The following is a 15,961-nucleotide window of genomic DNA, read 5'->3' on the forward strand; positions in this document are numbered from 1 at the left end:
GACTACACTGATCATATCCAACAATGTGATATATGATATTAATATAAATTATTAATGAGGTAGATATTTAAAGATGCGTGCTCAGTTATCAAATTACGACTACACTGATCATATCCAACAATGTGATATATGATATTAATATAAATTATTAATGAGGTAGATATTGAAAGATGCGTGCTCAGTTATCAAATTCTGACTACACTGATCATATCCAACAATGTGATATATGATATTAATATAAATTATTATTGAGGTAGATATTAAAAGATACGTGCTCAGTTATCAAATTCTGACTACACTGATCATATCCAACAATGTGATATATGATATTAATATAAATTATTAATGAGGTAGATATTTAAAGATGCGTGCTCAGTTATCAAATTACGACTACACTGATCATATCCAACAATGTGATATATGATATTAATATAAATTATTATTGAGGTAGATATTAAAAGATACGTGCTCAGTTATCAATTTCTGACTACACTGATCATATCCAACAATGTGATATATGATATTAATATAAATTATTAATGAGGTAGATATTAAAAGATGCGTGCTCAGTTATCAAATTCTGACTACACTGATCATATCCAACAATGTGATATATGATATTAATATAAATTATTATTGAGGTAGATATTAAAGGATACGTGCTCAGTTATCAAATTCTGACTACACTGATCATATCCAACAATGTGATATATGATATTAATATAAATTATTAATGAGGTAGATATTTAAAGATGCGTGCTCAGTTATCAAATTACGACTACACTGATCATATCCAACAATGTGATATAGATTATTTATATTAATTTTGATGCGGTAGATATTTAAAGATGCGTGCTCAGTTATCAAATGACGACTACACTGATCATATCCAACAATGTGATATAGATTATTAATAATAATTATTGATGATGTAGATATTAAAAGATACGTGCTCAGTTATCAAATTATGACTACACTGATCATATCCAACAATGTGATATATGATATTAATATTAAAATTGATGACGTAGATTCTAAAAGATGCGTGCTCAGTTATCAAATTATGACTACACTCATCATATTCAACAACGTGATATAGATTATTAATAATAATTATTGATGAGGTAGATGTGAGATGCGTGCTCAGTTATCAAATTGTAACTACACTGATCATAATACTGTACACACATAGTCCTTATGCAATTAGACATTGATTTAGTAGTACTACATATCATTTGTTAAATTAAGAATGTTGTTTCTGTGTTATTAAAAAACTTATTGAAATTTTTTAAAGTAAAAATATCAGTATTGATACCTATAAATTTGTATATCATAATAACATGCTTGATATTATAATAATGTGTTCTTTATTACAACTAAGAAACAATTATGTACGAGGATTATACACACTGATAGCTCTCAGTTATCAAAAAACGACTACACAATATAGCTCAAAATACATAGGGATCTGGACTATTACTGTGAAGCGTATAAACACAATACAGTACTGTATATTATTATTATTAAGCCTACCATACCGGTGGTTGAAAAGTAATCTAAATCTTCTTATTAGCTAATTTTATTAATTTAACATACTGTAGTAAATGCAAACTCTAGCCAGCCTACTACTATCACTACTATCTAGGCCTAGGCCTAGCTAGTTAGGGCCAGCCAGGCCTCTCTAGCTACTAGCTAGGCCTCGCCTACTACTACTAGGCTACTAGCTAGGCCTAGGCTAGTACTAGACTAGGCTAGGCCTAACTAGGCCCTAGGCCTACTTACTGCAAACTAGTCTAGCTTAGCTAGGCGTAGGTGTAGTAGTAGGCTAAGTTAGGTAGGCTAGCTAGTACAGTAGTGCTAGTCTAGGCCAGAAGACAGATAGAAGCGCACACAGCAGCTAGTCTAGTAGTAGTAGGTCTATTATTAGTTTTATGATATAAAATGTTAATATTATTGTGATATTTAATAATTATTTAATTGTACGTTTTATATATTTGTATATAAAAAATACTAATTATGTTTTTTCCGAAACTGAAGAGGGATCCAGTCAAGTCGCCCCATCGCAAAGTCGCCCCATACAAAGTCGCCCAATACAAAGTCGCCCCATCGCAAAGTCGCCCCAAAACAAAGTCGCCCCGGCACAGTCGCCCCATCGCAAAGTCGCCCCATTACAAAGTCGCCCCATCGCAAATTCGCCCCATCGCAAAGTCGCCCCAACGCAAAGTCGCCCCATCGCAAAGTCGCCCACGGTTTTAATCATATTGGTTGCGTTTGATATCGATTGCGTTGTTACTTTGGTCGCGCTAAATGTCGTATACAGTATAATGTTTATCCTATCATGGATTAAAGAAATCCATGATCCTATATACATAATTTGTGTTTTAATTTTTATTTTACAGGTTTTAATGGAGTGATGTGCTTTTTAAAAATCATTAAAAAAATAGTCCCTTGTTTGAAAGTTCTAAAAAGATTATCCCTGATTTATAGTTTCGAAAATGTTAATTTAATATGATTTTAAAATTAGTTACCAGAGCCACAATTACGAATCTTTCTTCAACCTACGCGTGGATACCAGCTATTTTTTTAGGATAAGCTAATTAGGATAATATAATAAATGTATAAATGTGTAGTAGCCTAGGCCTTCGTATAGATTTACAGTAGTTAAAACAATAACAGTGTTGTAAGACAATGAGTGCTATAGGCTACTTATTGATCATTTTGCATTTATTGACAAGTTATGTGTCTTAATTTTATAATGACTTTTCAAAATAAAGAAATAAAAAAAAAGGATTTCATTGCCGATATGATTGTTTTACATGCAGGTATTTTAGTAAAATTAAAACGCTACATTTTGACCATGGAAAAACCATCGTACAGTATCGTGTGCGTGTTTTTTAAAAAGGGGAATCCCCGACGGTCAGCAGAAAGACGTAGCAGCTGTGAGGAAACAGATACCAGAAGGCGCAGCTCCGATTGGTTTCAGAGAATGTTTCAGATGGCGAGTCCTTTTATTCAACAGCACAATGATCATTTTACTGAAGAATTCTTTTCAACCCCTTTGGTTAGGCCTAGAACATTCTAATTATCATGCCTAATAAATATCCTCATATCGGGTATTTATTTAATTTTAAATTAAACAAGACAGTGAAGAGGCACGGAATAATACGTACACGGACGTACGACGAATACACACACGCACGTCATTACGACATATAGTGGTGATATGATGCAATTTTATAATGGATATAATGATGGGATTGCCTTTCCAGGCTTACAATCAATGTTCATTACGTAATACTATGTATATAATAGTAAACTGAATGTTTATAAATAAATTGTTTTACTTAATTTGTTGCATATAAAATAAAAGACACAGACGTAGCCTACGTTTCCTATAAAATATTTCACATTTAAATAATTATGTACTGTTAAATGACATTATGCTGGATAATATTATAATCTTAAACTACTGTATGTTTACAAATTATTAATATAGGCCTAATAATAATAATACATATTCATCGACCAAAGTAAAAATAATCTAGATCTTATAACATCATTTTATCGCGACCAAATTTAAACGCGACCGATTTCGAACGCGACTGATATCATCGTAAAACTCCGGCGGGGTTTCCCCATCTTCAGATGTTGCGTTGTAGTTGTAGTACGACGACAACGGCGGAGTAATTACGGGGGTTTCCCTCTGGTAAGCTAGCACGTTAGTGCGACCGCGGAGTGATTAGTCGGGGGCTTCCTCTCTGATGATGGGGGTGCGTGCCGATCGTGTGACCTGAGACTACATGGCGGGGCTTCCCCTTTTTATGCCTACACGTTCCGTGTTATTTTGTGTATCATTGCGACATTTTACGCACTTGTAAACTATTTTTTAACGTTTTGGGGCGACTTTGCGATAGGGCGACTTTGTGATGGGGCGACTTTGCGATGGGGCGACTTTGCGTTGGGGCGACTTTGCGATGGGGCGACTTTGCGATGGGGCGACTGTGTCGGGGCGACTTTGTTTTGGGGCGACTTTGCAATGGGGCGACTGTGTAAGGGGCGACTTTGTATGGGGCGACTTTGCGATGGGGCGACTTGACTAGCATCCACTGAAGACACTCCTCTGTGATAAGTGATGTTTTGTTGTTGCTGACGAGTTCATGAAAGTTTAACAATATTTTAACTATTTTCTGGAACGTGAAATATATAAAGAAATCTTAACTAAAGAATCTTAACATGTACTTGGCATCATTTTACATCATAAAACCCTACCAGGCGATACCGGGCGAAAAGTAGTACGACCGTGTAGAGGGAGGCCATTCTATCTTGGCCTAGGCTCTATAATATAATATAGATAGGCCTCTCTAGTACGGGGCGCCGTATGGGACAATGCTAGTAGTAGTAAGCTAGTCCTACGAATATCCAACTACACTACTAACTTGAATAACTACTCTAGCCTACTTGCTTCTTTTGTGAATCCCTTCTAGCTAGCTAGTTAGTAGGCTGTAGACCTGCTAGACTAGCTAGTGGCATCAAGCTAGGCTACCTCGATCATCAATCTGTGTTCCTTATTTAAATCCGCGTAAGAAAACTTAATTAAAGACCACAGTCATGACCTGTCATTGATATTACAAGGAATTTGTTGCATAATTATTCTTTTTATATTTATTATTTTCCCCAGGTATTATGAATTCCCACAATTACACAGTTGCTGGCATGGCACATAAGTCATCATGCACTCTAAATCTAGAAACGGATGAGGAAATGGTAAGAAAACTGGCATCAAAATAAATGGTTAATGAATAGTGATTGTTGAGTATTTTAGTGGTAAGAAGCTTAATAGTTGACTTTGTTGTTGTATGCATACATGCCAACACCGGGAGACTACTCCTCGTCTCCCAGCAATATTGTGCTCCTGTTTTTCCACATTTTCTCCCGATTAAAAAGATAACTAAATTTTGACGCATATGTGTGGTTTTCTGCATTAAATTATAGCAAAAAGGCTTAACACACAAGCAAAATTATGATATTTAAATATGTACGACCATCTGCAGTCATAATTTTCTGATTTTGTTCTCAACGGAAAGAGGATTCCCCTCGCGATACTGCTTGTTCAATTCAATTCAATTCAAAAGACATTTATTTTCCTCCATAGCAATACAATAAAAAATAAAAAACATACTGCACTCCTTACCTCTCGATAATAGATAGAGGGTGCTGTTGACCAAAAAATACCAGAGCCAAAAAGATAAAGAGTTACAACATTGAAGATTAGAAGCCATTTTTGTGTAAAAGAATTCGAATTGTTGCTCTTATTCTTTACATGCATTAATGGAGACAAGTTTGACACAATTTGATCTGCATATCACATGACTATAATCCAATGCCGTAACTCTTTATATATATGGCTCTGAAAAATACCACCTTGTTTTTTAACTTCAGATGTTGGCATGCATGTGTATGTCAGCCACACCTGTGTACAATTCAGGTCATACTATATTTACACCCCGGTAGGATTTTATTCTATAAAATGTTATTGCAGTGGCAGATACAGGATATATTGAAATAGCGGAGGCCCAGGGCCTAAAAGTAGTGAAATGAGTGCTGAAATTAATTTGATGTCCCCTATCTTTTGCATTACAATTTGCGAAATTTAGAGGGGGCCCAAGCCAGCTGGCACCCCCCTCCCCCTTGAATGTGGTATTAAATTTAATGTAACTGTGATATTTAACAGTTTAATTCTACAGCGAGTGAGTGGCCGAGCGGTTAAGACAGTGGAACCGTAATTACGTAGCCATAACATCGGCAAGGGTTCGAGGCTCACTCGCTCCATGGTTCTGGTGGTAGAACGAGTCTTCTCGGATAAGGACTATCAACCGTAGGTCCAGTGTACACATAGCTCATGCGCACTTTAAAGAACCTAGTACATCTTTCGAGACGAGTAGGGGGTTACCCCGGTGTACTAGTCCACACAAACACAGCCACTGTGCAAATTGGGACTGGACCGTTTTAGAGGTGTTTACCACCTGTTGGTCCAGATCCTTCACTAACTGAGTTAGTGAGAAGTCGAATAAATAAAAAAATAAATAAAATAAAAAATAAATACATTTTTAATGTGAAAGACTGTCAAAATACTGATTTTATTCCGAAACTGAAGACAGCCATCTTTGACGGTGATGTTTTGTGACGATTGAAAAGTTTTAACAATATTTTAACTGATATTAACTTGTTTTATGTTAAATTTATCACTTAGAGTATGTCAATAACATGTACTTGATATCATTTTATATCATAGAAGCCTACCGCCGCAATATTGGGTCTCCTGGGCGTAAATTAGTATGGCTGTGGAATTCGGCCTGATAAGCTGTAAGAAATTGGTTATTCCCCAGCATTTATTTACATTTGAACTTTTATTCTTTTTGACTGTTATGCAGAAAAAATTCAGTATAATTTAGTAGGTCTTGTGTTAATTATGGAGAGACTGTGTGTGTGTTTATTTACTCTATTACTGTACCTGTATGCGCGCCACCCCCAAGATTTTGTGTAGAGGATAAGCAGGGGTCATTGCAATTTATTAATAATATAATTATAATAGAAATGCACCATAATGACCAAATTGCAAGTGGTACACCCCATGTCTATTATTGGTGCTCCCCGTTTCTGAAATCTTGGATCCGCCACAGAATTGAGAAATTCATTCATTCTGCTTTTATTCAATATTTCTCTTTGCAGTATATATAAAATAAAACTGAATTGCGAGAGATTTACATATAAAATTGGTACAAGCTTTCAAACATCAAAATTTACAACATTAAAAAGTTAAAAAGTTAAAAAAAACTGGAAGAAACTGATGAAAGTACTTATTACTTATTATTATTATTATTGTTGTGTTTATTTTGGTTTATTAATTAGTCTACACAGTGCTGGGAAACATGAGTTGTTGAATCTTTTAGTATTGCCATATATTTCACTTTGCTTCTTAGCATTCCTAAGTATCCTGCCACACGTTTCGCCTCTCAATTTAGAAAGTGCGTTAGGGACGATTTTGTTAAGAGTTTTAGCAAAATCAAGAAGAATATCTTCTCTTCTTTGATCTAAAAATTTAAGATTAAGTAGTTTAATTGCTTGATCATAGGATGCATATTTTTGTCCGAGAATTATTCTACATGCGCGTTTCTGTATAGATTCAAGCTCCATGGATTGTGCTATGGTTAAGGCAGAGTGCCATACCGGACACGCATATTCAGTTACAGGTCTTATGTGGCTAATATACATTTGACGCAGATGATTACAAGGCATTCCAAATCTTTTTAAACATGTCAACATATGTAATCTCTTACTGGCTCTATTAACAACATCGTGGATATGCATATTCCATTTCAGAAATATTGTAAATAGACGATTATTGTAAAGATCAGATTCAGATTAAATTTATTTTTCCAATTAAAATGGAAATAATATAAGTACATTTTCAAAATTTTAAAATGTATATTAATAAAATTAATTAAAATTATTACAACTATCTATTATACAATATTTATGTTCATTAAACCAATCAATATATTAAAAACAGACATGATTACTACAAGGATACAAATTTTAAAAGCAACGTATAAGAACATAAAAAATACGATAAACATTACATATTATATACAGGATCCAATAATTTAACATTTTCTATCTGATTCTATGCCTACATAAAAAAAACTTATTTACCTCCGCCAAGGAGGTATATGTAATCGGTAGCGTGTGTTTGTTTGTTTGTTTGTTTGCTAGCAGGATTACTCAAAAAGTAATTACAAGATCTTTACCAAAATGAAGTACAGATAGATATGTGGTCAAGGACCATTCCATTAAATTTTGGACCATTTTGGGACCATGGTCCCAATTCTGGACCCCTTTTTAGTATACTTTTTTAGACCTGCTAGTGTTAAAAGATAGGACAGAATTTTTCAAAAGCCGGCGAGCAGTCTTAAAGTAACAAGTAAACTGAACTACTTGTCCAAAAAACTTCATTTTTTAACAAGAGGCAAGAGTTATAATTTGTGATTTGTAATTTTAAAACATAATTTGATTTAATGTGCACGTTTTTTGATGCGAGTAGTTTGAAAAAACTATTTCTTTTCAAATTCACTCGTTTGATTTTCGCGTTGCTGTTCTATTGTTAGTCAACTGAAGCTATTGTTAATTGAAAGGCTTGTTACATAACCATTACACCAAACTCGCATACACATGCTTGTAATGAAATTAGCCTAAATCACAAACAGCATTAAGACACACACAAATATATATATATTTTTTTTTTACCGGAGAAATCTTATGTAGGAGAATTTTACAGTAGGCGGAGGTATGTACTCTCGGAGTGGCTTTCTAGTTCAAAATTTGATAGTATTGCATTGTTTTTTTACAATTTTTTCATAGGTGTGTACAGGTTATCTTTTAAACAAAACAAAGAAGATTTGTGTTACATTCTTTACTTTCTTGTCATTGGGAATTCTACAACTTGTATTTCATTGGAAGAAAGACTGGCGTATTTACTGCACATGCTCAATGTGTCCTCTACAAAAAGCTGAAATATTACTGATAAAAGTATGTGTGTTCCATTGTATATGGGTTATCAGGGGCGGTCGCTGGACTATTTTAAGAGGGTTGCCCAAAGTGTCGAGGGCTGTAGACATTTAGTATTTGAGCCACAGGTCCCACCGATAGAAGAAAATGTTGTTAAATGACACCCATAGATGGCGAGAAATGGTACTAGCGCACGACAAACGCATGATAAATGGCACCTCTAATAAATTTATTTGTTTTATTTCACAGAACAAGTTTGGAGAATTTTTTATAGAAAATATTAAGATAGTTAGGCTCTCAACAAGTGTCGATACACTCCTAAGAAAACCAAGGTAAAAATAATTGTGCTTATATTTTTTTAAATTTTTATTTTATAAACAAATCATTTTTAGTTTCACCGGCCCCAAGAAGTTATAGAATTTAATCCCTGAAAACTTAACTAATTCATCCACTAAACACATTTTGTTTCTAATTTAAACGATTATTTATTTAACTATGTTTAAAAATTAGATAAAAAAGTTGTTTTTTTATTTATCTGTAGTTTTTTGTTATTTTTATTCATGTAATTTATTTTGTTTTTAAATTGTATTTTTTGAGTATTATATATTCTCTTTCCACTTTCAGCACAAGCTTTGCTTTTTTAAATCAGTTCCTCCTTCATGTTGTATATTGTTGTATACACAAAGAATTTTTTTAAAAGGCATTTTATAATAGTGCTAACATGTTTTTCATGACTAATCCTATCATCGAATATGTTGCCTTTTTACGCTACTTACATTACAGTTATATTTGAATATTTAAGTTTCTCTTTTTGATATAATAAAACCACATAAAAGAAAATTACAATTGCCAGGCCAGATTTAATGCAATTTTTACACAAAATATAATATATAGATAAATTGTGGAAAAAGATATAAATTTGCAGTTGAAAAAATTAATATTAAACAAAAAATTCAACAAAATCCTAATACAGTAGTAGAAATAACAATAAAATATAGATATATTATTATGTTTTAACAATTTTCTGTGAATTTTATTTAGTCTAGAAGCTGATACTGAGGCTGGACCTGGTGGGGATGCTCAATCAACCATATCTGAAGATGAGATAGATGTTGATGAATCTCAAGTTTTAATACATTCCGAGAACAGTAGTGAAGTAAGTGAAATAATAATTGAACAAAAATAGAGAATATTAATGAAATAAAGCATTCTTTGTTTCTGCATATTGTAGGTGGTTGAAAAAAGAAAAGTATTATAATAACCTTTCAATTATAATAATGCTACAATTTCCTGAAGCCTCTAATCTAAGGCCGTGTTTCCGAAGCCAAAACTAATTTAAAGTGCGCATGATCAGTCATTATCAAACAACCAGATGCCCAATCATGACACAACAATTTGTCTTGCAGGTCATAGGTTAAATATTATTTTTATTTATCAGATAATTATCCAATTTGAATGAGATAATTAGTGGTTAATTTTTGTGAAATTGGTTAAACCATGTTTCCACAGGCAGTTTATTGGTTAATTTTTATCGGTTAATTTTTGGCTGCGGAAACATGGTAACACATTTTTTATAGAGAGGGCAGTAAGTAAACGCTCTTTATTGTAAAATTGTTGGCGTCCAATCAGCGCCACCGAGCCATCTTTTTAATGTGTAGTATTCCTGGATAATTTTCGAAATTATTCTTGTTGAATAAACTGTAAAAATGAATAATAAATTATTTACTTGTCTTTCTTATCCAAAAAAAGTCATTAGTCGTTTTTATATAGTTACTGCCGGAATATCAACACTGCAGACACGCAAGCCATTGACCTTTTTTTTAACTCTACACTATTGTTAAAGTACAGTTTAACGTTTTTGCTTATACAGTACCTATATAATGGAATTCTGATTTTCTATTTTTTGTTATTTTTTTAGAATTCTTGTAAGCTGGTTTATTTTGAACATCGTAAGGTGAAATATGTTTGGAACAAAGAAAAACAGGCATTCCATCCGCTAACCTCATATGATGTTGCTACTTCTCTTTCCACATTCTACACAAAGTTAAAGGGTCTTGCAGAAGATGAACAAAAGAATAAGTAAGATATAAGGTCCTTAAGTTTTTAAAAAGGCATTGCTAACTGAAAATACAGAAACACAACCAATGCTTAGTAATTGGATATTGAAGTAGTGATGCATGAAGTTCATAAACTGTGTAATCTTGAATCACTGTTTGTTTCTTGACAAAAACTTTTCAACTATAGATAATAGGGAGGTTTCGCAACCTTACGATAACGAAAACGGATACGTCACACATTTGTGAAACTTTTGAGCTGATCCCCATTTCATATTCGTAAACCGTATTCGTGTTGATGAATATCACCAGTCATATTCGTAACTACAAAACGAGTATAGTTTTTGATCTATTTTGCACAATTTGCATTTGAATCAGGAATGATTCATGATTATAGTATAATTATAGATTTATTGAAAGTAATTTACTAAAATAATTTATTAAAATGCCAGGTCAATTTTGATAAATAGCAGTTTTTAAAGTCCTCACTCGCTTTGATGTTACGCTAGGCCTAGGCAGCCAAGCACCAAGCAACACGTACCTGTAATTCGCTCAAATTTACCGCAGTCATATTTTGGACGCCGCCCTCAATATTTCGTTGCCATGCGAAACAGATTTTTACTGGCTTACGAAAACGAATACATGTGCATAAAGTATCCGTTTTCGTTATCGTATTCGTAAGATTGCAAAACCTCTCTAATGACTTTAATTTTACTATCCAATTCAACGGGTTGGACATGCTTAAGAATCGAGTTGCCATGCTACAATCTAGCTTATGAAATAATAATATTTATGTGTTTATTTTTCAGACAACTTATATATGGAGTGAATGATATTTATGTTGAAGTTAAAAGTTATAAACAGTTATTTATTGAAGAGGTATAGTATTAATTAACAGTGTTATAAGTTAGATTTATGTGGAATTGTTTAGGATGTGTTTCAGCTGAATAACTCAAAATAACCAATATTATTTTAGTCAAATTATAATATTTGTATATATATTAGTATATTTAGTACAGTTACTTAATGAGTTAAATTCTAGAACTATAGGTTAATCATTTATGCTGTCTTTGATACCAATAATATTTTTAAATTGTAATTAAATGACATGATCAATAAGATTGTTGCATTGTATAACTAATCATAAAGTCATTTAATTGGACGTGTGAAAATATCCTTTTCATCAAAATAAGGATAGATTGTTATCCTGTAGCTCTAGTATAAAATCTTTTTTGGATTTCTTTTGTTTTATGTATGAAAAATACATATTTATCGTCGATCATTATCGTCCTAGTGTAAATGGGCCTTAAACAGGAATTAACAGAAATGCCTTTATTATCAAGCATGTAATCATTATTTTCTTCTCTCTGTCCACAGATATTAAATCCATTTTACATGTTTCAAGTGTTTAGTTGTGGACTGTGGTTTGTTGAACATTATATTTTCTATGCTGTTTGCATCATAGTTATCTCAGCTGTATCACTCACCATATCATTGTATGAAACTCACAAGGTATGCCATCCCTGTATTTCCTTCTACCTGTTATGGTTGCTGCAGATATTTTTCCAATTAAAGATGTATTGTCCCCCAAAACATGAAAAATAAAATCAGACTTCGAATATATTATTGTGTAGTTTTAATAAAGTTAATCACTTCTGTAGGAAAAAAACGGAAAAAAATAATATTTTCACTTATAAAATGACAAATTAAAAGGTTACATTCAACTGTACAGTTTTTTCAGGTAAATACATTTTTTTTTCGATGCAATTTTTGGTCAAAGTGTATAACTATTATGTGACATTAAATTGCCATATTTAAAAAAAATATTTTAAGAATTATTTTTTCAGGGGGACAATACATCTTTAAAGCTTGGCGGCTATTTGATGTTCCAAAAATGGCTAAGATACCACATTAAATGGAACAAAATTAAGTGCTAAATGTCACAGATAATGTAATTTTACTGTAATTTAAATTTACAGTACATCCATTTTGTAATTGCATGGCATGTAATTTGATTTAAATTAGCTTCTTCTTCACATCACAAACAAGTTAATGCGATTGTATTGATTCCCTTAATTGATTGAATAAATGTGATAAATAATATATATTTATAATAATAAATGGTTTTTTTTTTATGGTTTATGTTTTCAGCAAGCAGTGACATTGCGAGATATGGTTGCACACACTAGTAAAGTTAAAATTCTAAAATCTAATGGAAGTAAGTTTGAGTACAAAGTTCGGTTTCTCTGGCACTGTTCTTAAATATAGCCAAACAACAACATTTCATTAGATTTATCATCCAATGAAGTGTATACCACTGTATAGAAATCATTTGTTTTAGGATGTTGGATTGGCTGTAGCGCAAAATGAGCTTAAACTATGTATATGAAATGATTGGGAATAGGTAGTCATCAAATATGTTGTACATTAGGTACAGTATGATCCGACCAGGGACATGAGCATCGGGACAAAGCTTCAGAAACCTCTTGGTCCGAGAGGAGAGCAGCTACTAAGGTCCCCACCATAGGCTACAGGCTAATTTATATATTTGTCTATTTGAATACAATTAATAGATTAATACCGTATATCCTCTGGTATAATCCCACTCCCATTGAACACGAAATTGGGCCGACTTTTGGGATGGGACTCTGGTTCAGGAAAAAAAATATTGGTAAACAGTTCTTGTAAAAACTAATCTGAACTGGCTAGAAAGAGGCCTACATCCAGATCAAAAGTCAATACTGGAACTATACCTGGGGATATGCCTGTTTGTGAAATCAGACATAAAGTAGGGGTTGGGATTAGACTTTAAGTGGGATTATAACCAAGCATATACGGTATATAAAAAAAACTATTATTATTATATGAAACACATACATTTGTGGTCTCTCTAACACAAAGACAATGCATATTTTAATAATTTAAAAATTAGTAAATGATGGCCTGATGTACTCAATAATACGGCGGTTAGTAAGACAAGTAACACGCATGTTTGTGTCATGATTTCAGATTTTATGAAATCTTTCAGTCTCGTGTCCAATTTAGCTTTTTTACTGTAGGTTGAAATAGTATTTCTATTTGTGTTTCAGGTGTATGTGAGGTTGACAGTCAGGAGCTTGTTCCTGGTGACTTGTTAATCATTCCTTCTAATGGTTGTATGATGAGTTGTGATGCTGTATTAGTGTCTGGTAACTGCATTGTTAATGAAAGCATGCTTACAGGTTAGAAAAATATTTAATTTGAAGATGCTTCTTTTCTCCCCCTGATTTCTTCATTGTGCCTAAAGCAAGTATATTTTCTCACCTGAGAGGTGCTTAACGATTGTTTATACCTATATAGTTTTGTGGAAAATACTTATCTTTCTTAAGTCTTCATGGAAGAACACCTCGTTTTTACTTTAATATATTTACCATAATACTTATTATCACATGCTCTAAATTCATTTATTTCAGGGGAGAGTGTACCAGTCACCAAGACACCTCTACCCAACCCACCTGACAGCAACAAAGATGTTGATTATTCACCTGAAATACATAAACGACACACTTTATTTTGTGGTACTAAGTTGATACAAACCAGGCATTATGGTAATGAGAAAGTTAAAGCTGTTGTACTCAGAACAGGTAACTATTTGCAGTTATAACACACTTGCTTGTACCCTTACCATTTGATTGGTTTATAATGCATCACATGTCGTTCAATTAGCCCTACCTAATGGGAAAGTGATATCTAATGATGATAATTAATGCGCTCTAATGCATGTTCTCTGCCATTGCCATTGTTTTTAAAACATTTAGGTAATAAGTTTGGTCCACATGTACATGTTCTTAGTTACAACACAATACAAGATAAAATATACTCAGTTCTTTGCTGTTTATTAAAAACACAGCACAACTTGTCTATAAAATGTTGTGACTTTATCGTCATCTAGAATAATGGGAAACCATAGAAATTAAATCATGATCTATTTATGCTAACGAGGTGTCTTGTTTTGGCCAATTATAGTGTGCAATGCTGGAATACTAAATAATTATGTTAATTAACATGTTCTTGAAGATCATGTTAGCAAAAATTAATGTGATAAAGAAGATCAGTTAGCAAGAATTAATTTGATAAAGAAGATCAGTTAGCAAGAATTAATGTGATAAAGAAGATCATGTTAGCACGAATTAATGTGATAAAGAAGATCATGTTAGCACGAATTAATGTGATAAAGAAGATTATGTTAGCACGAATTAATGTGATAAAGAAGATTATGTTAGCACGAATTAATGTGATAAAGAAGATCATGTTAGCACGAATTAATGTGATAAAGAAGATCATGTTAGCACGAATTAATGTGATAAAGAAGATTATGTTAGCAAGAATTAATCTGACTAGATGGTACGCTCGCTTCGCTCGCGTACCATCTAGGTCGTGCCCACAGATGGTTCTCGAATACATAATAATTTCAGCGTTAAAAAACTGGCGATTTCAAATGTACAATAATGCAGGACAATAATACATGTCGTTTACAGGAACGAATAAATAGACACTGTGAATTATGTACTCAACTAAAATTAGCACCCTGGGAATTACTTCCGAAAGAGAAACTTGTCACAAAATGAGACCAATTGTTTAAGTCAAATTTAAACAAACTTAATTTGTGTTTTGTATGTAACATTATGGTTGAGGGATGGGAAAGAGGATGGGTGCAAAGAGTAACAATTTTTAAATATATTCTTTATCCATTTAGTAACGAAATATTAATTGTTTTCATGTTTTACAAATAATATACCACTAAACACAGTAAAACATTACGATGTAATTACTATTATAATGTTAAACAATTTGTGAAAACCACCTCTATTCGGGGCAAATCATAAATTCGATTTAATCGTTAATAAATATTAAATTTTCTAACTCAACTTAATTAGTAGGCCTAATAGTTTTCAATTGTTTATAGAGCCAATTCATACTTAAGTTGGTTCCTACCCTACCCACCAAAGTTGTTGTTGATCCTTCGTACCACCGTAGGCCTATCCTCTACTGGCTTTACAACGCTACTCATGCCAGTGAGGGAAGGGTGATGATGTGGGTGGTTCCCGGGGTGGTTTAACTGCAATAATAAAGATTTGTACATAATATACGGCGACTGAAAACGCTAGCTCATTATACGTTAAAAAAAATCTATATCCAACCTCTGCAGCACAGATTGAAAAAAAATGGATCGAATTTCTGTTACGAGTATACAGTACTTGCCTTTACGACGCCTGAGGGAATAGACACTTGTGGAACAGAGATTGGAATGTTCCATTCATCGCAAATCAATACATTTGTATAAACCTATATTAAATGTATCA

At 32.9% G+C, this 15,961-nt stretch overlaps 1 protein-coding gene across 1 annotated transcript in view; it reads left to right on the forward strand.

Moving 5' to 3' along the window:
* Positions 1-4,141: 4,141 nt before the first annotated feature.
* LOC140044024 (polyamine-transporting ATPase 13A3-like) overlaps positions 4,142-15,961 on the forward strand; it is a 28,565-nt gene continuing 16,745 nt past the window's right edge. The window contains exons 1-11 of the mRNA XM_072088505.1: positions 4,142-4,235; positions 4,679-4,764; positions 8,419-8,586; positions 8,815-8,897; positions 9,607-9,721; positions 10,484-10,644; positions 11,429-11,498; positions 11,997-12,131; positions 12,771-12,837; positions 13,709-13,840; positions 14,072-14,242. Coding sequence (XP_071944606.1) covers positions 4,684-4,764; positions 8,419-8,586; positions 8,815-8,897; positions 9,607-9,721; positions 10,484-10,644; positions 11,429-11,498; positions 11,997-12,131; positions 12,771-12,837; positions 13,709-13,840; positions 14,072-14,242 — 1,183 coding nt within the window. The 5' untranslated portion in view covers positions 4,142-4,235; positions 4,679-4,683. The remainder of the gene's footprint in view (positions 4,236-4,678; positions 4,765-8,418; positions 8,587-8,814; positions 8,898-9,606; positions 9,722-10,483; positions 10,645-11,428; positions 11,499-11,996; positions 12,132-12,770; positions 12,838-13,708; positions 13,841-14,071; positions 14,243-15,961) is intronic.

The sequence above is a fragment of the Antedon mediterranea genome, chromosome 3 (genome assembly GCF_964355755.1).
Source record: "Antedon mediterranea chromosome 3, ecAntMedi1.1, whole genome shotgun sequence".
Taxonomy (NCBI): Eukaryota; Metazoa; Echinodermata; class Crinoidea; order Comatulida; family Antedonidae; genus Antedon; species Antedon mediterranea.